Source organism: Eleginops maclovinus, chromosome 5, assembly GCF_036324505.1.
Source record: "Eleginops maclovinus isolate JMC-PN-2008 ecotype Puerto Natales chromosome 5, JC_Emac_rtc_rv5, whole genome shotgun sequence".
NCBI classification, from domain to species: domain Eukaryota; kingdom Metazoa; phylum Chordata; class Actinopteri; order Perciformes; family Eleginopidae; genus Eleginops; species Eleginops maclovinus.
The window spans coordinates 2,460,829-2,485,274 of NC_086353.1; the positions used below are offsets into that span (position 1 = coordinate 2,460,829).

The 24,446-nt window shown below is 40.5% G+C and overlaps 1 protein-coding gene across 1 annotated transcript in view; it reads left to right on the plus strand.

Annotated features, from left to right (window-relative positions):
* Positions 1-163: 163 nt before the first annotated feature.
* Positions 164-24,446, plus strand: part of meis1a (Meis homeobox 1 a) — a 36,503-nt gene continuing 12,220 nt past the window's right edge. The window contains exons 1-8 of the mRNA XM_063882928.1: positions 164-537; positions 4,903-5,156; positions 6,791-6,932; positions 7,278-7,328; positions 7,427-7,477; positions 7,644-7,790; positions 8,869-8,980; positions 15,814-15,959. Of these exons, the coding sequence (XP_063738998.1) occupies positions 526-537; positions 4,903-5,156; positions 6,791-6,932; positions 7,278-7,328; positions 7,427-7,477; positions 7,644-7,790; positions 8,869-8,980; positions 15,814-15,959 (915 nt within the window). The 5' untranslated portion in view covers positions 164-525. The remainder of the gene's footprint in view (positions 538-4,902; positions 5,157-6,790; positions 6,933-7,277; positions 7,329-7,426; positions 7,478-7,643; positions 7,791-8,868; positions 8,981-15,813; positions 15,960-24,446) is intronic.

Sequence of the window (24,446 nt, forward strand, 5' to 3'; positions counted from 1 at the left end):
CAACTCCTCCCAAGGGGGCGCGCATTGGCACTTCTTGTTGTAGAAGGTACGTGGACGCGCAGGGAGTCTCTGCTCCTTTAAGTGAGAAAAGAAACTATTCCCCCCCCACCCCCCCACCCCCCCTCCCCCCTCCACTCACACCCTGGCGGCCTGCAGAGGGAGGAGGAGGAGGAAGCCGCTCCGGAGCTGCGATGGGGATTTGAACGCACCTCCGCACTGAAGACAGCGGGGTCCGCCTCACTTTGTGCCCGGATTTGGATGATCGAATTCGGCCTGCTGACAGAGCTCGTTCGGGGTGGTCAGTTGTTTTCTCCGGAGCTGGAGGCCGGGAGCACTGCAGCGTCTGTGGGGCTGCTGGAGGCGGAGAGTTGCCGTCGGTCGGTTCCGGTGGAGACACCGGAGGACCTGCGCGTTTCTGCGTTTCTCTTCCACGGGATTAAGTGATTAACGCTCCGGTACCGGGGAGTTGGATGTGTGTTGTTCCCCGCAGGAGTCAACTGGAGTCCGGGCGGAGAGACGGGGCCGATGGCTCAACGGGTGCGTAAAATAATCAACTTTTATCAGAAAGATGATGAGTGTTTCCAGAATCAAAATCAGAGGGGAAATGTACAGCTTTACCGCAAAGAGACAGTACTGATATAGAGACTAAATAAACAGCATCAAAACAATCATTTTGACTTCAGCTGCAAAACTAAATACATGGTTTTGTGGAAAACAAGGAACCACTTTTCTTCAAATGTACACAAAACTGATCAAAACAAATTCATATTTAATAAATCAACTCATTTTTGGTAAGATTATTATTATTTTTTAAACATCGGGTGCTTAAAAATCTAGTTTTGAGAGATGATGAGTGTCTTCATTTTGACTTCAGCTGCACAATTGACTGATTAATAAACTCAGTTTGAGGAAAACAAGGAACTACTTTTCTTCAAATGTACACAAAACCAAGCGACCCGAAATCACACTCATTTATAAATGAACTCCAATTTGGAGATATTACTGTTTTATTAAATAAGATGTTTTTCATTTTAATTTCACAAACTAGTAAAGATCCAAACCTCCGTGCGTAAATATCTATCTAACTTTAAAATTGAACTCTTAGTTTAATAGTTTTCCTTTTTAAAAACATTTAATAAGTAATTTGTGTTCATAAAACTCCACACAGCACTTATCTAAAACTAACACTTGATGTGTATAATAATTGAAATGAAACATTAACGGTGCTTATAATAAACTCCTTTACGTTTATTAAGAGAACTAAATGGAGCTGCTTGTGAAAGTTACAAACCTTAAAATAGAGTTTAAAGGATCTGATTATTTAAAATAAACGTTGTTGTAAATTGTAGAAGAAGGTTGTTTGATTTTATTGTGAATTTTAGGCCATTTTTGTTGAGTTATGACAAAAGTTTAAAACTGATCAGAAGATTTAATTCTCAGATATAACTTATATTTGCAAATTTCACTAATCTAGAATTACGTTGAATTTTTCTTTCATTTAAAGTATATTTTATTAGCTTTATGAAGTCATTTAAACCTGATTTGGTGGATTTCTGACACCAGTTTTCACCTAATACGTATTTAGACGATTTGAATGCACGAACTTAGCAGACTTTACTTTATCCCCAAACTAAAATGACTTTTATATCTCCGGTTTGTACCCGAAGTTAGAGGATATTTTATTCGTTTTATAAAGTAATTAAAACATGATTTGGTCGATTTCTGACAAAAAGTTTCGAGTTAAAAAGATTTAATCTTCCAAATAAAATGGAGGAACTTTGCAGACTTTGGGTTTTATATCTCCCGTGTGTGTCTGAAGTTAGAGGATATTTTATAAACTGGATTTAAATTGGTTTCGTTGAGTGTGTTACCGGGTTCAGTCGTTCCGAGGCCGCTTTGCTTCAGCGGCGGAGAATACACACTTTTATTTGTTGTTTGTTTGTTTGTTTGTTTGTTTGTTCGACGGCTCGTTAAATCTGTTCAACGGGAAGTGATGGAGCTCAACACACTTTGATAAAGTTTGCTTAAAGGACTTAAATACTAAACACCTCTTTCTATAGGATCGTTTTTATTCCCACTGACGGCCGTTTACCGAGGTCAAAGTTTAACCTGCGTTTCATTGATTTCTGATCGGAGATCTGTCTAATCTGTCTCATACAAAGAGACGCTTTAATGAGAGCGTGTTAACACTTTTTACAACCTTTATTTTACTGTAGGTTTTAAATATCAGACGTATTATGTAACTTCCTTTTGGTCACAGTGATGACCTGTAGCTGCTCATTAAATGTTAGTCAAAAAAAGGCAACAATAGCAATATTTGTATGAAAGTCATTGGAAATAATTCCGGGTTGCGATCCTTTTTTGTCCTCATTAATACATTAACACAGTCTGGAAGGCATTCAGCAGTTTAAACACAAATATAATATAGAGGTTTATTTGACAGGAATAAAAATAAAATCCTGTTTTTTATTTTGAAATCAAAACCAGTTTTTGTTCAGATGAACTTTTTCCATTTATTAACTATGAGATTAAAGACGTTTTAAGTCGTTTTTTTCAATGAGTCTGAGTTATATTTCGAATTAAATGAAGGTTAATCACCTAAAATGTACACACAAACACGGTGTTTAAAACAACACCTAATAATACGTTGTTTAAACTTTAAATTATAGCTTTTAAAATGTGTTTTTATTTACTACATGTTATATATATAATTGTAATTAAAACATTTAAGACTGAAATAGTTTAGGCATGCTAATTTAAGAACAAATACTATTTTAATTCTGAAATTGAAATTAAATATCATTGTTTTCTGCAGTGAAGTCAAAGTTTATTAGGTATTTAAGAAAATGAAAAAGAGGGGGTGGAAAATATGACTATTATTCAAAATGAATAGTGCAGCACGATATAAAAACTTATCATTTTAACTCAATGTTTGTTTTTTGCATCTTGTTTTAAAGTGTTCGTGTTATTTTGTCCACCCCCCTTTATACACAATTCCCCAAATATGAGCATCATTTTTGTTCAGTGTATTCATTCATGTTTAGGAAAAGATAGCTTTGAATATACTGTTTTACATTTATGATCCCATCTAAAACTACAGCGGTGTACAATCAATACAACTCTTGACCAAATGAACAGGGGTGGACACAATAATAGGAACACCTGTGCACTGCATTCTTATGCGTGCAACACAGTTTTGTTTTGTTCTTCAGAGATGTTTAAATTCCCCTGTGTCTTTGGATGTAAATGTTATTTTGTGCATGTATTAATTTAATATATAAAACTGCAAAAAGTAGAATCACTGTTCTGCTTCGAGGTGGTTTTATTTTGAAAATCCAGCTCAATAAATGCTATCTTTGTATGGGGAGTAAATGTGTGACCAGAAATATACAAAAAGGTTACGAGAAAAGGGTTTTAAAATTCAGAACGGTGGGTTCAAACGTCTTAAACGTATTAGTTTCCCAAAGCATTAAAGTGTTTGTCATATAGGAGAATGTAAACAGGGGGTGGACGAAATAACAGAAACACCTGTTGCCTATTATTGTTTGTGAGAGGCGTGGACTCTTTTTTAAAGTTTTCATTTGATTATAAATTATATTCCTTATATTTTTGCATGTTGGAGGTTTGTTTTTCATAAATGGAAAACACACCCACCTCTTCTTTACATTTCAGCAACAAGGCAATTCAAAGCACTTTACATAAAACATCAAAAGCATTGAGAGAAAAAACAGGTTATTAAAGGACATTGAAATACAATTTAAAACAGCCTTTAAAAATCCAAGAACATAGAAAAAAGTTTAGGTCAGTTTGTCTCGTTTATTATGTCATAACTCAAGGGGTAGTTTGTAATATCTTTAACGTTCTGAGGCGATGTTGAGGGGGGGTCAGTTTGAGGTCAGAATAGACATATTTTTAGAAATATCTAAAGTTACTGATCAGGACGTTTTCCAGGTTATTTTGTAAGACGTTTTTTCTTTCCTTTGCTTATTAATGCACATATATTCTATACACACATTGCATTTCATATTGTATTATTGGGCCTCTTAACCTTTCTGAAAGTGTTTTAGAGTCTGTAGGATTTCTTCGTTTGACCACTTGCTTTGTGGTCAAAATAAGGGGTTGCAAAAAGTGATTGGGACATTAAAAAAAAACCTTTATTGAACTTTTCCAAAGACATCAGAAAAAGGCGACTTCAGGTCAATGTTGATATACTGAAATCAAACTGAGGGGCATTACGAACAGAAAGCAGAAATAAGAATAAATAACAAGTAAAAAAATCGCATGTCAGGAATTAAGGTGCATAAAAATGTGTTTGTTTTTGTTTTGGTCATCAAGAAAAATCAATAAATATTGGAGAAATTTTGATGAAGCGACATTTGTGAACGAGCGTTCCCAGCTTCCCGAGGGAAAATGAGACCTATCATCACAAAAAAAACCATCTTCACCCTGCTTTTAGTCACAGTTAGTTTTATCATTCACGTTTATCTGGGTTTGCCCTTTTCCTGGGGTCAGCGAACACCTCTTAAAGGTCAAAGGTGACCCCTCTCTTATCTGTGTTTCAGTATGAAGACCCGGCCCACAAACCGATAAATACGGGAAACATTTTGAGGAAGCAACATATTTTGCCAACATAGTCATATAGGGTTGCGTCCCCCAGGACCCCCAGTGAAAATCCCACCTATGCATAGGCGTCATTTATACTGGGAACGATGGGAACATGTCCCAAACCCCAAATTTTGTCCCCAGTACTTTGCCTCAGGATCATTTGTTGAAATTGTTCAGAATAGCGTGCACACAGATCTGTTCACTTTGTTTGTGTACATATCTGCGTTCACCTTTTCCTCTGGATCAGCGAACACGTCCTAGAGGTCAAAGGTCACGCCTCTCTTATCTGTGTTTCAGTATGAAGACCTGGCTCACTACGGGCTGGAGGGGTTGGGTGGGATGTATGGAGACCCTCACCATCATCATCACCACGCCGCCCGCTCGCTGCAGGCCGTGCACATGGCCGCTGCTGCAGCCGCCGCCGCCGCCGCCGCCTCTGCTGGTCCGTACCCTCCACACCAGTACTCCCAGTCCACACACACAACCAGCAGCAGCGGCGGCATGGGGGGGGCCGGGGACGCCGCCAAGAGGGACAAAGACGCCATTTATGGGTAAGATGGGTTCACTGACACTGTAAAAAGTACAACAACAACACACAAATCATGATGACACCACGTCTCTTTCAGGAGAGTTTCTTCTTCTGTGAAAGCTTTCAGGGTGTAGCTTCATGTTTGATTTATGTTTGACGTTCAATAGCGGAGCTTTTCCATTCATGACCAACATTATCTGTGATTAAGTGAGTCTGCTGCTTGATCATAATGAGGTCAAAACAGAAAAGTGTGGCTGAACAGTGGTGGAAAAGCATTTACAGCTCCTTCACTTCAGTAAAAGACGCCTCCAAGTTAAAGTCCAGCAGTCATAATATCTTTAGTAAAAGCACAAGTCTTGAAAAGAGTAGAAAGTATGAGCAGCAAGTCTCAAGGACAAAAAGGCTCTTTAAGGACAAGTTATTCTTCTGTGAAAACCTTGATGTAGTTTCATTCCAGGCCGAGCTGAGCCAGACCGACATTATCTGAGTTTGTGTGATGATAATTACTGGATCGCCGGGAGGTCAAAACAGAAATATGCAGCTGAATTTTGGTGGGAAAAAGTGACTTAACTCAATGTACTTATAACATCTCAATCTAAAACTCAAGTAAAGTCTTGAATTTAAGTTTATTTCACTACAAATGTTTGAAAAATACTTCAGTATGAGCAACAAAAGGAAGAGAGCTCATGATGCAGAAGAATGACTCCTGTGTCCTTCATGGGTCTGCTGAGTTCACTGACACTGTAAAAAGTATAACAAAAACACACACTGAGGACAAAAGCTTCTTTAGGGACAGGTTTTTTGATCTGTAAAAACTTTATTTTATCTGTTTGACTTCTCTCTGTTGTGGATGGGCTTCTCCTTTCCAGGCCGAGCTGAGCCAGACCAGCGTTATCTGTGAGTTAGTTTGATGAAGTGAAGCCTGCTGCTAGATCACAAAGAGGTCAAAACTGGAACAATGTGGCTCGAAACTGGTGTCTTTTCAGCTCATAACTTTAAGAGAAGTAACGCCACATCCTACAATCACATATTAACTTGGTGATAGTGAAGTTCTTGTTTGAGCAGCAAGTATCAAAATCAAAAGTACACATTATGCATGGATGATGAGTTCACTGACGCGGTAAAAAGTACGACAAAAACACACGGGTGATGGATGGATGGATGGATAAGTACTTTATTGATCCCAATTTGGGATTGTTTTGTGTTGCAGCAGCTCAAAAAGACAAGGCATTGCTCATAGTCAAATTCAAAGACTAGAAATAAATACATTCAAAATGCCTCAATAGAAATGAAATAGCATTAAATAAGTTAAAACATGTACATGTCGGTGAGGACATGAAGCTCTTTCAGGACAGTTTTCTTCTTGATTTATTTTTATGATAGATTTATTTGTTTGGGAACTGAGCATTTCCCTTCCAGACCAGCGTTATCATGGAGTCAGTGATTAAGAATCTTGATCGCAAAGGTCAAATAAGAAAAATGTCGCTCAAAAGTTTGGTATTTTCAGCGCCTTATCTTTAGTAAACATCCTGCAATCAAAATATTACTGTAGTGAGAAGAAAGAAAGAGCTCCAGATATATAAAGTAACAGTATTCATGATGAATTACAGTCTGAGCTGACCCTTCCTCTTCCTCTTCCTCCTCCTCCTCCTGCAGACATCCTTTATTCCCTCTCCTCGCACTGATTTTTGAAAAATGTGAATTGGCCACGAACACGCCGAGAGAAAGCGGCGTGGCCGGAGGAGACGTCTGCTCCTCGGACTCCTTCAACGAGGACATCGCCGTCTTCTCCAAACAGGTGCAGACACACGCTCTTCATCCTCTTTTAATAAAGAGCAGATCTGCAGGGCTGGCTCAACACTGGGCCCAGGCCAAGATTAGATAAGGGCGGACCATGCTGACCCTACATCCATCCCACTTTTTGTATGTTTTTTTTTCTGGAAGTCCGCTCGCTGCAGCTTCTAAAATCTGCTGAAGCGTGCTGTTTTTTTTGGAAGGCAAATTGAACTGCAGCTACTACAAGCATTGTTTATTAAAATGACTCTTTGAATTGTTTGGCATTTATTTGTTTTGGTCAATCTTTCAGGGATGGTAAATCTGCTGTTAGCAAACGTATGACCACATATTGTTTGTCTTTGTCTAGATCCGATCAGAGAGGCCTTTATTTTCTTCAAACCCAGAACTGGATAATTTGGTGAGTGACTTCGCTGTCAAGATTTTAAATATCTTTGTAAATTAAATGTGTTTATTTTTCTCTTATTTCTTAAATTATTATCACATGTTTTTTTGTAGATGGTCCAGTCGATACAAGTGCTTCGCTTCCACCTCCTGGAGCTGGAGAAGGTCAGACTCGTCTCAGTGACCTTTTACACATAACAAATAACTAGAAATACTTGCTGGAATTCTACCTCAGTACTTGATTATTGACATTAAGTGTACACATATTCAAGCATTTAGGTCCCTTTATTTTAAAAAGTACTTTCTGTTTATTCTTATATTTTACTTCCAGGTCCATGAGCTCTGCGATAACTTCTGCCACCGGTACATCAGCTGTCTGAAAGGGAAGATGCCGATCGATCTGGTGATGGACGACAAAGACGGAAACAAGTCGGACAGCGAGGACTTCCTCCGGTCGTCAGGGAACAACATGGATCAGGTGAGAGGCACTTCCTGGAAACTCAGAAGAATATATTCTGACGCTGACTCCAGTGCAGGAACACAGATCACCTTTTAATAATGAAGTTACAGGAGTTTTGTTTTTCACTGATGCCTAAAAGTCTGGAAACCTTGACAGTTTTTGTAACAACACATTCATGATCGATGTGTTTTTATCCAGGTCTGCGTAACAGTTACAGGTTTTATAACGGATGTTCAGTATTCAGGAGTTAATCAATCGTTCTTTGATTTAACTTTCAGCCAATCTGTACTATAAATTCCATAATTTCAACAGTGACGACATTAAGCAGCAACTTGTATTCTTTGGATTAATAATAATGAGGAAATTGTGCGCGATTGAAAAATACAAATGAAACAGTTTTTGTCAAACTACCGTATATTATTCAAATTGCAGCTGCTGTTGTGGCAGCTCTGCAGGGTTTGTTAAACAAAGATCCCCCTAAAACTTTTTTTAATTGCTCTTTGTTCATCAATGCAACCACAGATCACACATCGACCTTTTCTCCTTCCTCCTCTTGGACCATAATAGTGATTTTCTCAGAGAGACAGACGTTAAGGAGTCAGCTTGTGAAGCTTTTGGCAGCCACTTGTCCGCCTTTAACCCTTTAAACACCAGCAGTGTGAACTCCTGCAGCTTAGTGTCGGGTGACCGGCGGCTCCAGGTTCATTCTCAGGTTGCCTCTGGTCCTCAGGTGTTACTCTTTGTGTTACTGAGTGTGTGATTGGACTAATCACCTGTCAATCAAAGACAGGGGGTGCCACACAGGTGCTTTTTAAAATGGTCAAAAACAAATGAAATCCTTATGATTTACTTTAAATATTTTGCACAGAAGTTCAGTAGATCAGTGTTAAATCAAACTATCGTATTCTTTTAGTTGCCCCTTGCATTTAAGTAATAATAAAGAAAACACACACTCTGCATATCTGCCTGCCTTCCTTCCTCTCTTTGACTCAAAAACAATCGAACACAAGCTTTTAATCAGTGAAACGCTTTGCATTAAAGGGGCTCTCTCATGCTCGTTATCTGATCTGTGTCTCACTGGTTTTCCTCTCTGCAGATTTCATGGAGCAGAGATCACGACGACGCAGCATCGATTCGTTCGGCCGGGACGCCGGGTCCGTCCAGCGGGGGACACACGTCTCACAGCGGAGACAACAGCAGCGAACAAGGTGAGACCCCCGACACACATATACATGCATTAATACATCTTCTGTGTGTTTTACAAATGTATATTAACTCCATGACTGCCAGTGGTGGAAGAAGCTATTTTCAGATCCTCTCAGTATGAAAGAGTTTCTCAGAAAAACTGCCCTGTTTTCAGCTTTGTGAAGATGCATTTTCCAGCTGATCCAAAAGGTTTTTTAAAGACTTCATTTAGCTGAAGAAGTAGGAGAGTTTGTCCTTCAGTTTTATACAAACATTGATGAATAAAACAAGTGGAAATACATGGTTTCTATTGGACAGGAAGGGTAGAGACCTGTAAGAGAAATGTGAAAAATACAGTACTAAGTTCCTCGAATGTGTACAGTTGTGTGTGTGTGTACGTGTGTGTGTGTGTGTGTGTGTGTGTCTGTCTGTGTGTGTGTGTGTGTGTGTGTGTGAGGTGTTTATGAAGGGTGGCTGAGGTTTTCCGACTTGTTGGACTCTTGACGGTGGAGGAAAAAGAGGTTTGAGTTAGAGAGTGATGAAGGCTGACAGACGACCTGAGCGACGAGAGGAGCTGAAAGAAAGAGAGCTTTATGTCCCAGAACACACACACACACACACACACACACACACACACACACACACACACACACACACACACACACACACACACACACACACACACACACACACACACACACACACACACACACACACACTGGGAATAGAAATAACACATCATGCAGTGCACACACGTGTACTAACAGAATTCATATACGTTCACATTTTAGACGGTTTAAACACACAGAGAGAATATACACTTAAACAAACGGACTCTGAAACTCAAATATACTGTACATGTAGAAATACACCACGACTTCCACAAAGTATGTTTCCATGGGCTTTACTTTAAATTGATTCTTCGAAAGCTATAGTCTTCAGTATGACTGTCGGCACATTATAGCATGGAGAGGTTATTCAAATATGGTCCAAAGTAAACCGATCTGATTGGCTGTATGGGAGTAAAAACAACAATGTTCAGATGCAGCAATTAATCAAAAAATGATTGACAAGTCATTTGAAGTCATAAATCAAGTAATTCTTTTCATGTAAAAATGGCAGAAAGTGCTATTTTGAGACACTCTATTACATAGTTTTCTTGCTTTTCTGTAAATATAGTTAGATTTTGCAAAGACAAGACATTTAAACTAGACATTGGGAAACTAGGATTGGCATTTCAGACCAAAAAATGAATCTTATAGCCTGAAGATCCATCAAAGAATAGCTAGCTACAGCTCCAATCCATACCAATAAACAAAGAGACACAACTTAAAATATAAATGTTCCTCACTTTTGAGTTTCATACATTTCAGGTGATTTGTAAACAGAACAAAGTTATTTGATTTCTGGCGGACTCAAAATGAGACATGACGTGACCATTTGATTTTTCTTTTAAATGTTAATATTCATCACCGTTTTCAGATGCCAATTTGAACATTTAGATTTAGATTAACCACATTTTACAGGCAACAATTAATGACCTCATTAATTAGTAGCAATGGTTGGCAACTTTATTGAAACAAAACAGTGTGACAGCCACAGGAGCATTGCCACATACAAACACATAAAGTATAATGATATAAAAACAGAAACGTATGCACTATATGCAGTCAGCCTTTAAACCACACACACACACACACACACACACACACACACACACGCACACACACACACACACACACACACACACACACACACACACACACACACACACACACACACACACACACACGGGGGTGCAGCAGTTCTGACTTCATGCATCTGTTAGCGGCGCCAACCGAAACAAGCCCTGCTGTTTTGTATCTGCTGCACACTTTTACATGTTTACACCGCTGTGTGGGGACCACTGACACATTCACCTGCGAGTCTGACCTTCAACATAAAGCTGCATTTCATAATAAAATAAGTGATAATCAAGCATTTACAATCCAAACACATACTCGCTGTAATAGTGTGATAAACTTCGCTCTTTACTTCAGCCAGAAAAAAGCTTTTCTCTTTCATCTGCCTTTCTGGAAATGTTCCTGGTGTTTTTATGCATTTTCTCTGATTAATGAATCTGTACTGCTGTTCTGGACAATAACATCTGAACACATTTCATATCAAAGACTGTAGTTAATTTGTGAACTTTCAACAACTCTCTGGAGGTTTTGACAGCATGCCAGGGGTGCTCATGGGATCTGTAGTTGTTAAACTCTAATATAATCGTTGTTTTAAGCAAAGGAGCCATTAAAGCTCATTTTCAGGTTCATATTTGTATTCTGTCTCTACTGTGACATGTCTTTGTGCTTCAATGTTGAAAAACCTCTTTATTTTTCTCATTTTGCCCGTTTTCACCCTCTGTCTGAAACCAGAGCCCAGTCTCCTCTGATTGGTTAGCTAGTCTCTGTTTTGATTGGTCAACCTCTTAGAGATGTCCCGCCCCTTAGCCTTCCCTAGGAAAGGGAACACCCCAAAAGGCATAATAGGGCCCCTTTTAAAAACTGACCATCATAAGCTGTGGTAACTTGTGTCTGGAATAATGAAAACTAGAGTGGTTGGATCAATTCAAGCTCCACATTTCTCCTTTTTGGCTAAAGACAAACTGTGTTTGGACGTACCATCAGCCAGATCTCCAGCTGCTTCAGCTCGCACTCTGTCGGCTGCTTTTAAACATCACTTTGCACACAGCCAGCTCCCTCGGTGTTGACCTCGGGCGATGCAGCCAAATGTAGTTAATAAGAGATTTCTTTGACGTTACTGAAAAACCTCAGTTCAGCGGGACTTCAAAATGACATCTGCTGACTCAGAAACTCCGGCCAAACTCCACAGCGTGTTTGGCCGGGGCTCGGTGTTAATTTGCCGTCCCGTAGAACATAAACAGAGAAACATGTCCTCAGCATATAACACCGTCACTCTGAGTCGGCCTTCTGTGTTGCTGAGTGCACACTGAAGAGAGCGGGCGATGCACCTGTGTGGCAGGTTAATACACACAGTGTGTTTCCATTAGCTTTACTTTAATTGATTCTATAAAAAAGGTGTCCAGCTCGACTGTCTGCACATTATAGCATGGAGACCTTATTCAAATATAGTTCAAAATAAACCGATTTGATTGGCTGTACGGGAAGAAGTTTGAGTCAAAGCAATAATATTCAGACTATAGCTGCAGCAATCAATCGAAATATGTTTTAGTCAATCAACAGAAAAATAATTAACTAATTCTAAGTTAATTTTTCATGCAAAAATGGCAGAAAATGCTATTTCTATAACCCAATTATATAGTTTTTTGCTTTTCTGTAAATATAGTTAGGTTTTGTAAAGACAACACATTTAAACTACACATTGGGAAACTAGGATTGTCATTTAAGACCAAGAAATGAATCTTAAATCCTGAAGATTAATCGAAGAAAACTGTTAACTGCAGCTCCAATTAATTCCAATAAAAGGAAAAAATAAGCGACATAACTTCACATCGTTTTACAATGCGCCTGTGTGTCAAGTCAAATGAGGGAGTTTAAGGCCCTAAAATTCAAAATGTGACCTCTAGCGTCAATTGTGGACGTGAAGTAGATGCTAGAGGATATTGAATTCGTACCCAACGCCTGATTCTTCCATTACTGCTGCTATGGACGTATTAGTCGTGTAAATTTCCTTTTGTAACATGCGTAGTTCCTTCTAATAAACTTCTAACGTACGTTCACTTATGCAAGTACATTTTGTGGGAGCGCTAGCCAATAGGACAATAGGAGCCCCAGTGTAACATAGTGATGTCACGGTGTACCAGATAGTAAACAAATGAGTCGAATTCAGGTGTTTCTTTTCTTTCTTTAAATATTTTTAAAAAGAAGGTTTTTAAAAAATGATTGTAATTATAGTAGATTTAAAAAAATGACAGAAATGAACTGTTGTTATTTGGAGGAAAAATATAATAACATTTCTCTGGAATGAATTTTAATAAAAACATTTAAGATTAAAACAAAATTGTAAAATGTCCTGAAAAAAAATGAAATTAATAAGAAATGTAAGAAAATGTTATATTTAAAGGTAAAAAAGTTGAGTAAAGCTGGACCTTTTAGAGAGGAAGGGAGAGTAAAACTCCCTCTGGAGGGAGCACAAGGATTTTAGCCTTTGCAGACCATTTACATGCACTCAAACCTATACTACATATCGTATTAAAACCCCTCCCCTGCTTAATATGTGCCTCCCAAACAGATGAAGGTCTACGGACCAAAACGTTGACATATTTTATTGAAAGTAAATGACTCCTCTCTGACCTCCAAGCCAACTCCCTCGTGCCCCCGCTGCATATTTTTCCAGCCCCAACACTGCATGTATCGCTGCATTCTTCCAGTGTCCAAACGTTGGACCATGAAATGTATTCAGAGCCGGTGCAGCCTCCTCTACGTCTTTAAAATCTCTCAGCAGGACACTTTCATTTTCATCTCAGTCGTCCGTCCCAGTGTTTTTATTCCAGGTGTAACCTCACCCTGAGGTCACGTTTACCGAAGCGTCGGATTGGCTTTCATTCAACTTCCCCCTCCCACTGACGCCAGCCGAGGAGAAATGGTCCAAACTGGAAAATAAAGACTCTCTCCGTCTCCATTTCTCTCCGGCGAGCGATCCACCAACGGTCCACGGATAATAAAGTTTTGCACAAACAGTTCTTAAAAAGTGAAGCGATGGTGGAGGCAGGACTGTGTTTGGTTTGGACTGTACCTGACATGTGCGGAGCAGAGCGACTCATCGGGTTGTCCCGACAGAACAACTGAACCTAACATTTGATGCTTCTTGTCAAACTTTGAGTTTTTTGAAATGCATTCAACCATATCGTGGTGGGAGGAAACATAATCTCAGAGTAGCAGAGAGTAAGGGATGTACTTCAGTTTGTTTTCTTGATTTACAACAACAGAGACTTGTGCATGACGCTAAAGCTGCACTGTCTCATCATGAACCTCTTATTTTCTCAGTGTTTTCCACTAGAACAGTGACATTATATGTATTATATATATACAACATCTCCCTCCTGCAGACATCCTGCACAGACACACAGAGGTGCTGCGGAGGGGATTCAGCTCGCGACTGTATATTGCGGACGATAGGTTGGGACGTGTCACGTGGGCGGGACGTTGCCAGGAGCTCAATGTAAAGCCAGCTCACATTTCCGATATGACGTCATAACCGAAGTAAATCTGGATCAGCTCGTTTGTACCCCCGTTTTTAGAGATGTGGGAAAGGAGGAAATGAGAGAGGGTTTTATTTTCTGACACTTTGTGAGTCTCCTTACACACCGGGGACACATAGTTATGTATAAAAGACAGCAAAAAGTGCATTTTGCATAATAGGGGACCTTTAAAAGCGTACTTCTCTGCCTCCAAGAGTCATTATAGCATGGTTTTATTACCATCCACCTGCTTTTCTTTTATGAATTACCATTTTTGCATCAAGAAATCTAAGCAGAGACGCCAGAAACATCTTGCAAAAATGTTGTGTGTCTACTCGTCAAATTTCTTTTTGACTAAAAATTCTCTTCCTTCTTTTTCTTTGCCCTCAAACGTCCCTCTCCTTTAGTCCACAGGTTGTTGTGAAGCCGAGTTGTCACAAACCATTAGCAGGTTGTGTCGTACCTCTCTCAGCTCTCCGAGGATCGAGAGGAGGAGAGTGTGTGGAGTGTAAATCAGCCTCGGGGAGCTTGCGGTTCCTCCTAATGAGGCTGAGAGCTTGTTTATGGAGTTACGCATCATTTTTATGATTATTTCCACCTTCTCGGGCTCTGCAGCGCTGTGTTCGGGCACAGGGAGGCCCCCGGTCCTCCGCAGACTCGGGGGCCCCGGAGCTCCTGGTGCCGGGGACCGTCGCCCTAACCTTGGCCCGGCACTGTTAAAAACACTGAGGAGAAAATGAGCCTCATTAAACGGGCAGAGAAAGAGCAGTAAAAACACCGGGCTCTAGATTCTTTTTAGTGGCTTTCAGATGAAATGCAGTATTATGTGCCACCATCCAAAAGCTGCGGGGGGATGGGGGGTGGGGGCACATAGGATTACGAAGCAGGGTAAACCCAGACTGCACACAAGTGAGGAAATGTGTGCAGGGAGAGGACACGAGTAAAAGCATGTGTGAGGCGCCTTTTTAATACGCCAAAAAAAGTGCTGAGGGGCTGCTTGTGCTTAGATAGTGTTAGATAGCTTGCAATCCCAGGGAAATATACTGAAACAAACCAAGAGTATTCAGATAATGCGCTCTTGGTTGTGATATGTACATTTAGTTGTTCCGCTGGTTATTTAAGTGTAAACAATAGCCTTTAAAATGTTGTCTTTAAGCCAAAAGAGTAACTTTTCTTTGCCTTTTCTAGAGAAAATCTCACGATCTTCCACTATAAAACTGTCTGAAGTTGCTCTTTGAAGCCACATAATGCAGGATTTTCCTTAAAAAACAAACAAACATGTCTGTATACGCAGAGTCCATTCTACTTTCTGCTTGTATTTTATCCTATAGTTTCACTTTGCTGCGAACAGGACGTTTCAGGACTTCAATAGAAACGCAACAAGGTGCAAGATCCTTAGCGCACATTCAAGAAAAGATATGAAAATTGTGCACAGAGCGCTCAATCCTTTATATACTGGGCCTGCCACCTGCTGGTAAACACCATGACCCTTGTTGAGCTGGTGAGGGAGGGCTGAATGTTTTTTTTAACAAACCGCAAGCGACATATCCTGAGCATTTTGCCTCTGAGATTTAGGACTTTGGTCATGTTTAGTATGTTTGAAAGCCTTGATTTCTTGTTGAGGACGTCACAATTCTTCTTCTCTGTGTGGCTCAGGTGACTGCATGGATAACGGCATGGCCTCTCCGAGCACGGGGGATGACGACGACCCCGACAGAGAGCGACTGCACAACAAAAAAAGAGGCATCTTCCCCAAAGTGGCCACAAACATCCTGAGAGCCTGGCTGTTTCAGCACCTGACGGTAAGACCAGCAACCGCTTTCTCAGTCGCTGGGTTTGGCATTTAGCTACTTGATGTGTGAAAGGCTTAAGGCCAGGTCACGTTGAGACATACCTTCAATTGTCTTTGTGTAGATGTGCCGTCATGACTGTCTCCCGAGTATTCTGGATATGTTGGCTACTGTTGGAGCTCATGGAAGTTACAAAGAAGTCGTTGACCCTTTCATAAATAACTGCAATGCAATGTTCCTTTGTTGGGAGTCACCTGAATGACTTGTGCAACCTTGACTGCCATGCACACTTGGGTTGTTTCATCCCGATACAATACATTATATATTCCTTTAAAGCTGAATCAAAGTCAAACTGCAATTAAGGTGTTTCTTTTTCGTCATATATTTACAGTTTGGTACATTTGAGCTCAAATTACATATAACACATTGTTGGACATAACGAACATCAACTTAACTGTGTGTGAATCGTTAAGTTGTTGAAACGTTCCAGGTGTAGAGTCGGGCTCTACGGTCTCGCTAATAAACACTTAATCAGCTCTCGTGGCTGTTCTTGTTTTTGGAGGTTTGAACCCGTGACCTTCCACTTCTGTGTCGACGTTTCTCCCCACTTTGAAGTCGTGTTGACCTTCTCACCCTTCCCTCACCGTCCCGCCCTGCGTCCCACCTGCTCACAACCTGAGGACGCTCTCAGTCCGGGGTCATGACCTTTGTCCTCTGCTGCTGGCCAGGTATTTCACCTGTGGGCTCTTCAGAGGCATTCTGAGTTATGACTTAAAGGAATGTCATTTACAATCAATTTCTGTCTCTTTAGACTTCAGGGTTCAGTCAACTGGTGTCAAATGTTTAGATTGATGGATATTCTTCAAGAAAAACCTGTAACGTCCTGCCTAATTATTCTCTGAAAGTCACCTTCTGAACTTGTCTTCATCACCGGATATGTGTGCTTGAATACATGTACACAGGGGTTTTTGAATGGCGCATTACGGAAAGAGGCAAGTGCTAACAAGTGTTGCTGAGATGAATAAAAGAAAGAAGTGACACAATGAGTTATTTACACGGCAGGGAGGAGGCTGCTCATGAACTGTGCTGCAGCATAACGCCCAGAATCAATCAATGCTCAAACGTCCAACTGTAGAACAACAACAGCGTAGAACTGATTGACCGTGTGCTTTTGTGTTTGTCAGTGCGAAGCTTTTTAAAATAATGCCGTCGTTTGATTTCCTTTACAGCGGAATTCAAGATGAAGCTGAGTGTAAGAGACCTTATTGCCCTTTGCCTCTTTTCTGTCATCTTGCTTTGTTCGGGATGTTTAAGGGCGTCAACCTTTAGGAAACATTTGTCATTCAGATTCTTTGCTTTGTGTTGCGTAATGTCTTTGTACCGCATTGTTTAATGTGAAATCCAGATTTCTTCTTGGGTGGGTAGTTGTGTCTCCCTGCTTTAAATGTTCAAAAAGCTGAAACCAGAGTCCAGTCTGCTCTGATTTGCTAGCTTGTCGTCTCTGTTGTGATTGGTCAACTGCTTAGAGATGTCCCGCCTCTTAACCTATCATGTACCATCTGTTGGAGAGCTAGCCAGTAGAAGTACGAGTGTTACATAGTGATGTCACTATGATCCGGAAGTAAACAAAGGAGTTCAATGGAGGCATTTCAGAAGCTTCCTCTGGAGGGAACACAGGGATGTTAGCCTTAGCAGACCATTTACATGCACCAAAAACCTATATAACACACTACAGGAAAGGGGAAACCCCCAAAAGGAAAATAGGGCCTCTCTGTTTGATTGGGCTGTTTCTTGCACTTGTCAGTGGCTCTTACTTTGTCTGAACAGGGGAAAACAGCCAGTTGAGTTGACTCATTTTCCACTGATATTTTGGCCAAGTACAATTTTATTTAGACTAAACCAAATGCGAGAAAACTGCACTTACTCTTACTAGAATAAGAAACAAGCGATTGCAGCTCCTCCGGTTAATGGTGTTACTGTGAAAGCCCCTGTTGGCCTTGGGTTAAGACAGGGAGTGTCTGAGGGATTAAATCAAGAGTTTTTCCCACAAAGATTTATATTAATATAAGTCTCGTGAATCAGCGAGATGCATAAATCAAATTCCAATATTTCTAATAGTGAGAACCTCTGAAGGGAAATATTATTTTTTACGAGTGTGAAGCTGAAATGAAGCGTCCAGTTAAAGTGGAAGAACCGGCTCGCTGCAATGACTGACTCATGGTTTTGGCTGAGGCCAGCAGAAATACCTCCTCCCCATATTCGTCCCATCTCCACCCGCCCGCCTCCAAACATGGAGAGGCTAAATCGGTCTCAGCTCGTCGGGGGTCGAGAGGCTGCCAGGACAGAGAGTCCTGCAGCAGATGGGAGGGGGAGGAACTGTACCTGAGGAGGGAGGGAGTGGGGAGCTGCAGGAGGTGAAGGTTGCGTGAAGGGCAGCAACAGTATGTTAAATACAGGAATCAAAAACACAGCGGAGAAAATGATGAAGGAATACGGAGGTTTGAGACTCTCCAAGCGGATATTACTAACTGGAAAGTTGCTGCTGTATTTTTATTTATTATTTTTATTCCCTTCAATCAACTTTAATTCAGAACATATCTCTGCACTCCTTAAGTGTGTATTCAATACAAGTGTATGGAAGAAGTTGTAAAAGCGAAAACGGAAATGTGGAAACTGTCCATTACATTCCTTTAATGACTGATGTTTAGACACCGCCATTATTGGCATTTATTTAAATCCAGAGACGGATTCAGCCTCTGTTCGAACAAATATCAGTGAACAAATATCGGTGAACAAATATCAGTGAACAAATATCAGTGAACAAATACTGGTAGCAAATCATCTTTTGTTAAATCATGTCGGGGAAGAGATGAGGAGTTTTGTTTTGAAACTACATTTTGAACCGAGCCATGTTGCTTTTCAAAAACGAAACGGATCACTTTTGAGTTTTAATCCTGCTGCATTTTTAAATCCTTATGTCTCAGGCCTTGCAGTGTGTGTGTGTGTGTGTGTGTGTGTGTGTGTGTGTGTGTGTGTGTGTGTGTGTGTGTGTGTGTGTGTGTGTGTGTGTGTGTGTGTGTGTGTGTGTGTGTGTGTGTGTGTGTGTGTGTGTGTGTGTGTGTGTGTGTGTGTGTGTGTGTGTGTGTGTGTGTGTGTGTGTGTGTGTGTGTGTGTGTGTGTGTGTTCTGGCTTACTCCCACTGAAGTCGTACAAAAACTCCAGCAGCCTCCTCTGAGCCACAGCTCATAAAAGCCGAGCCACAAACCGACATGCTGTTTACACCCCACACACACACACACACACACACACACACACACACCCTTGCGTTTTTACGTTTTTATTTCATGTGAAAGTGCAGAAACCAACAGACAGGCGTCCTCCCTGTTAGTGTAATTAGTGTGTGATACCTCCCTGTCGCTCACAGATGTTCTTTGCCTCCTTAAATGACTCCTCCACCGACCCGAGCGCAAACAGGTGGTGCGAGCTTTGTGCACACTGCCATTTGTTTACAGTCGCCCAACTCATTACAGAGCTGCTTTGGCTTACAAATTACACATGTGACTCCATCAAAACAGCTGGAAAGACTTTGCACGTCCGAGAGAATATTTGCACACAAAAAACCTCCAGTTTCGGTGTGAAGAGACGAGGATTAGAAAACAGAAAGTAATAGAGGTTTGAAAATACATCTCCAGACACTGCAAAGAAACACCGAGTGGAAAACTTGCAGCTGTTTGATTTGTTAACTGAATTTAATTGAAACCTTAATAACCTCTTTAACAAAAGTGAATTATCTCAAAGCTGGTTTATTCATTTAATTAAATACCAATTATTTATTTCTCTGGTTAAATATTATGATTAATTTGGTGAATATTATGCCTACTCTTGTGCATTGCAAAAGCTCCTTATTTATACGAAAAAATATGACCGTCTTTAAAATCTTGAAATCAAACAAATTGAAACCAAGGAAAGTATGAATTCCTTCCTAATAAAATGTTTAAAATGTTACACTGTGAAAAGGTTTCAAAAGGTGAATAATTTAATGATAAATTTGCATCAATTTACATTAAAAAAGCACTTTAACAACATCCAAACAACAGCTGCCTGAAAACCCATCTGTTTCGACTGAACCATGGCAATTACATTCTATACAAAATAAATAAAATAATAATAAAAGGTTAATTTAGGCCTAATGAAAACTAATTCACCAGTATTCCTTGCTTGAAGTGAATATATCTGCCTCCTTTGTTGTTCGGAGTTTGAATCGTTATGGTTTTGTTTAAAATATAACAGAATTATAATAAAAACTTCAGGTCGAACTTCAAAGCGAGCGCCACAATTACAGAGACGGACTTCATTCTGAATAATGGGCCTCCCGAGCCGGGTTGGACAGATGAGTTAGCAGGAAGCCCTGGCGCTGACCCTGCAGCCCCCCTCCACCCTCCAAGCTTCAGGGGTCGGGGGTCACCGGGACACCTCCATCCATCCATCAGCAGCTGTTTACAGCCACAGAGCCGCAGATGTGGGTGACGGCGAGGCCACGGCGACCCGCAGGCAGCAACACGTGTTCGGTCCACTTCAGAACCAGGAGGGCTTACATCAGTAGAGACATTAATGAACGGGGAAGTCTCGCTGTGACACACACACATCATATTACTGAGACGGTGTGTTTTCATGCACCCTTTTTAATGCAAATGCAACTATTTTGAGGCACAATTTCAATTTGCTCAATTAAAAAAACAGCAGAAAAGTGTACAACGGAAAGGACGCTTGGCTGAGGTGGAAAAGTTTATGGTTAGATGAAAGCAGACATCGAACGACACAAATCAGAAATCAAACAGGAATGTCATATCTGGCCCCAGTTTGCTACTCTTCGTATTTCACGCTTGAGGTTCATCTGCTGCACTTTTACGTCATTATGTCTCCTTGTTGCGATCTTTAATTCCAACTGGACACAGGCACCTTTACCTAGTACTTACCAATTCAAAATGCCCACTAGGGAGAGAGGAAGTGCAGTTTGCATCAAGCTGACATGCAATGTTAACTTTGAGAAGAAAATCTAGCCATCTTCACAGTTCTGACTCTTTGGGAAACGATTAGAAAGATCGTATAGTCTGTTAAAAACATACAAGAACACTTCACCAGAGTTATTTAACAGCAGTCAGTGGTACAAATAAGCTTCTTTATTTAACTTATGCAACTTCCTGTCTCAAGTAGCTCACATGCTAACTGGCTGTTAGCATACCAGCTAGCCTGGAGAGATTTTGGATCATTTTGGACTGAAAGCAAAAACTTTTCCTGGCTGCTTAATAGTTGGGTGTAGGTCATCTATAGTGAATGTTATGCAACGCTGCTTGTGTTACGACAGAAAACGTTTGTTTTGTATGTTAGAAGCACCGAATATCTTCCTACATTTCATCAACATAAAGCTAGTTTTAGATTTAAGGCCCTTCCAGAAAAGTCTTTGCTTTTACTGTAGGACATCTGGGACAATTGGTGCCAAACTTGTCTCGGTGACAAAAGGGTTTCTAAAGCTGATATATCCACACTATATTAATTGAGTTTCCCCTAAATGATATTGTGAACATTGCACAGTCTGTCAAATGATAAGTACTTAAAGCAAATCCTCCTGAATGTTTTTCCTGTAAAACTTTAAAATAATAAGAACCAATTCATTTTTTATCTTCCTGAAACAACAAAGTCAGAGGTCGTTATTTTTAAACTTTCCCATGAACCAAATCTCTACCTTTTTTTAAAGATTAAGAGTCCGACCATCAGGACTGCAGTTCGTCTAATCTGAACCTCTCTGTGTTTGGTTAAAAAATAAAGGCCTCTGTGATCAGACGTCCATTTCCCCGCGGTGTGAGGAGGGCTGTTCACCCTGCAGTGAAAACATCATCCATTACCTCTGTGACAGCCCACCACCCCCGGCTCTCTGTGGGGGTCGCCTTTTATTGACCTCTCAACCCCCCAAAAAACACTCACACACACATACACTTACACAAAAAATGACCAGCATGTGGTCCCATACATCACGGAGCGGCCTTTCTTCCCTGACAGCGTAAATGAGCGTCCGTCAGATAATGAAGCGAGGAGGCGAGGCCAATCAGACGACAGATGGGGGGGGAAAAGATTCAAGCTCTCGGAGTGACCCCTGGAAAACAATTTGAGGGAGAAAGACACAGTTCAAACCCACCTTTTCAATATGGAAGTTTAATACGTTATTCTTTTCCATGTTTTCCTGCAATTATCTGCAACTGTTTCCCGTAAAACTCGGATAATTTCTCTTCCTTTAATAGTCATCAATTAAACTTAATTGTACCACAGTAAGCGAGGTCGACAACTCTGGAGTAGTGCTGCCATGTTTGTTACACACACACACACACACACACACACACACACACACACACACACACACACACACACACACACACACACACACACACACACACACACACACTCTTACATAAAATTAAATTAAGCAAGTAAGGCTGACTGGTAGATCTGGACACACACACACACACACACACACACTAAATGAGTAGTAATTACAGCCTCTTAACAGGTTTACTGGGACACTAAACAAAAACACCTCCCCCACACCACAGCGTGAAATAGTGTGTGTCTGAAGGTGTGTAACATGCATTAAGAGTTCCACCCGTGTGTGTGTGTGTGTGTGTGTGTGTGTGTGTGTGTGTGTCCAGATCTACCATTCAGCCTTACTTGCTTAATTAAATAAAATGGAAATGGAAATTAATGGAAAGCTGCAGACATTTTTACAAAACATTGATAAAGAACGTCGATATTGGGCACTGTTTTTTATAATGTTTGCTCTTATTATGCTCATTTTAATTTGTTAGAGAGTTAAAATTGTACTGTAGTCTTTGGACAGGCAGTGATCTTGTGTTTGTGTTTAGTTGCATCTGTTAGCACACCTAGCAGTAGCCTGATGTCTGTCCAAACGTATCACACATTTAAACTGAGCATGAAGAAATGGACCAAAGAAAATGCAAAATCCGTTTACTTCTGTAATGGAGTCGGTCCATCGAGAAAAGCTAGGAATTCTCCAGTAGGAAACGCACCAGATCTTTGTTAAACATTAGTTCAGAAGCTGCAGTGGACGTTGTTTCATTTTGTTTCCTTTGCAATTTGTTGCATTTTGCTTTTTAAGCCAAAAACATTTTGTGCAAATTCAAGAATAGTTTTGTGCTATTTTTTCGGTGCAAATGTGCATAAAAACATAGGAATGAAAATAAAAATGCACGTAATGATGTCACAGTGTCCTGAAGTACACATCACCTCAACAGCGGGAGAGATTAAACCAGGCTTAGCAATAATAACATTTTGGTTTTGTCAAAATAAGTAAGGTAACATGAAATGCTAATTGATAAGAAATTGCTCAAATTAGAAATCTGTACGCGACTAAATGTAAGTCAGTGCTCTTTATTATCTGTAATAATATAATTGACAGGCAGTATGAGGAATGTGTTAACATGGAATTCTAGTTGGTTCTTTGGTGCATAGGAAACATAAATTAGAGCTAAAAGAAAGTCCTGCAACAGAAAGTTAAGAGACATTTCTAAAATAAATATGTGAAAAATGCGTTTTGGAAACGAAACAAGCTGTACCGGTCTGTGCAGGAAATATGTGTCATTACTGCACGCTATGCAGATGAAGTATAGCTTGCACAACGACAATCAAAGTTAACTGACTGCAGACCAGCCGCTGAGCTCGCTGCTAAATGGAATATAATTTGATAATGAGCAGGAGGCTGCAGATTCAAATTAGATGGGGAGGTGGACCGGCCCTGAACCGCGCTCCGTGTGGGATTAAACGTTGATGTTGTTTTTCTGCTGCGTGTGAGCTGCTGGGGGATTTTATTGGGCTTGATGAACAGTAGGATGCTCCCTACCAGGGATGTCTCAAGATACTTTGGTAACAAGTCAACGCATTAAAAAAAGTCTTGATCTGTCTCTCAGCACAGCGCTGTAGTACCTGGTAAAGCAGCTTGGGTCCTTTCAGTCGTAGGGATGATAGAAAATGTGTGTTTGTATGGAGCAAACTACCTATCTGTGCATTCAGGGGCAGATATCTTTCTTTCCTGATCATCATGAACAACACATCTGTGTTGAAACCAGCAGGATGAAAGCAAGTTAGCATTAGATGCTAGCTTTTAGCAGTTGGAGTACATAGGTACCAAAGAGTGATGCAAAGATGACGTATTTTTGTAGGTGAAACAATGCCATCTCAAAGGCTTCCTCTGCAAAAAGCTAATGGGATGTGCCGATGAGCTCTATGACAAACACTTGTTTGGTTCAACATGAAAACCTCAACATATTAACACAACTTCTATGATTTAGGAAGGTAAATGCAATTGGTGGGCTGTAAAGGAACTACAGCACTGTCTGACTTTGTCACCTCGCTAAGCTAATGGCGGCTAATGTTGGGCGTGATAACCGTCTCTTTGAGTCACTTGTTAGCAACCACTGTTTAAATAACACG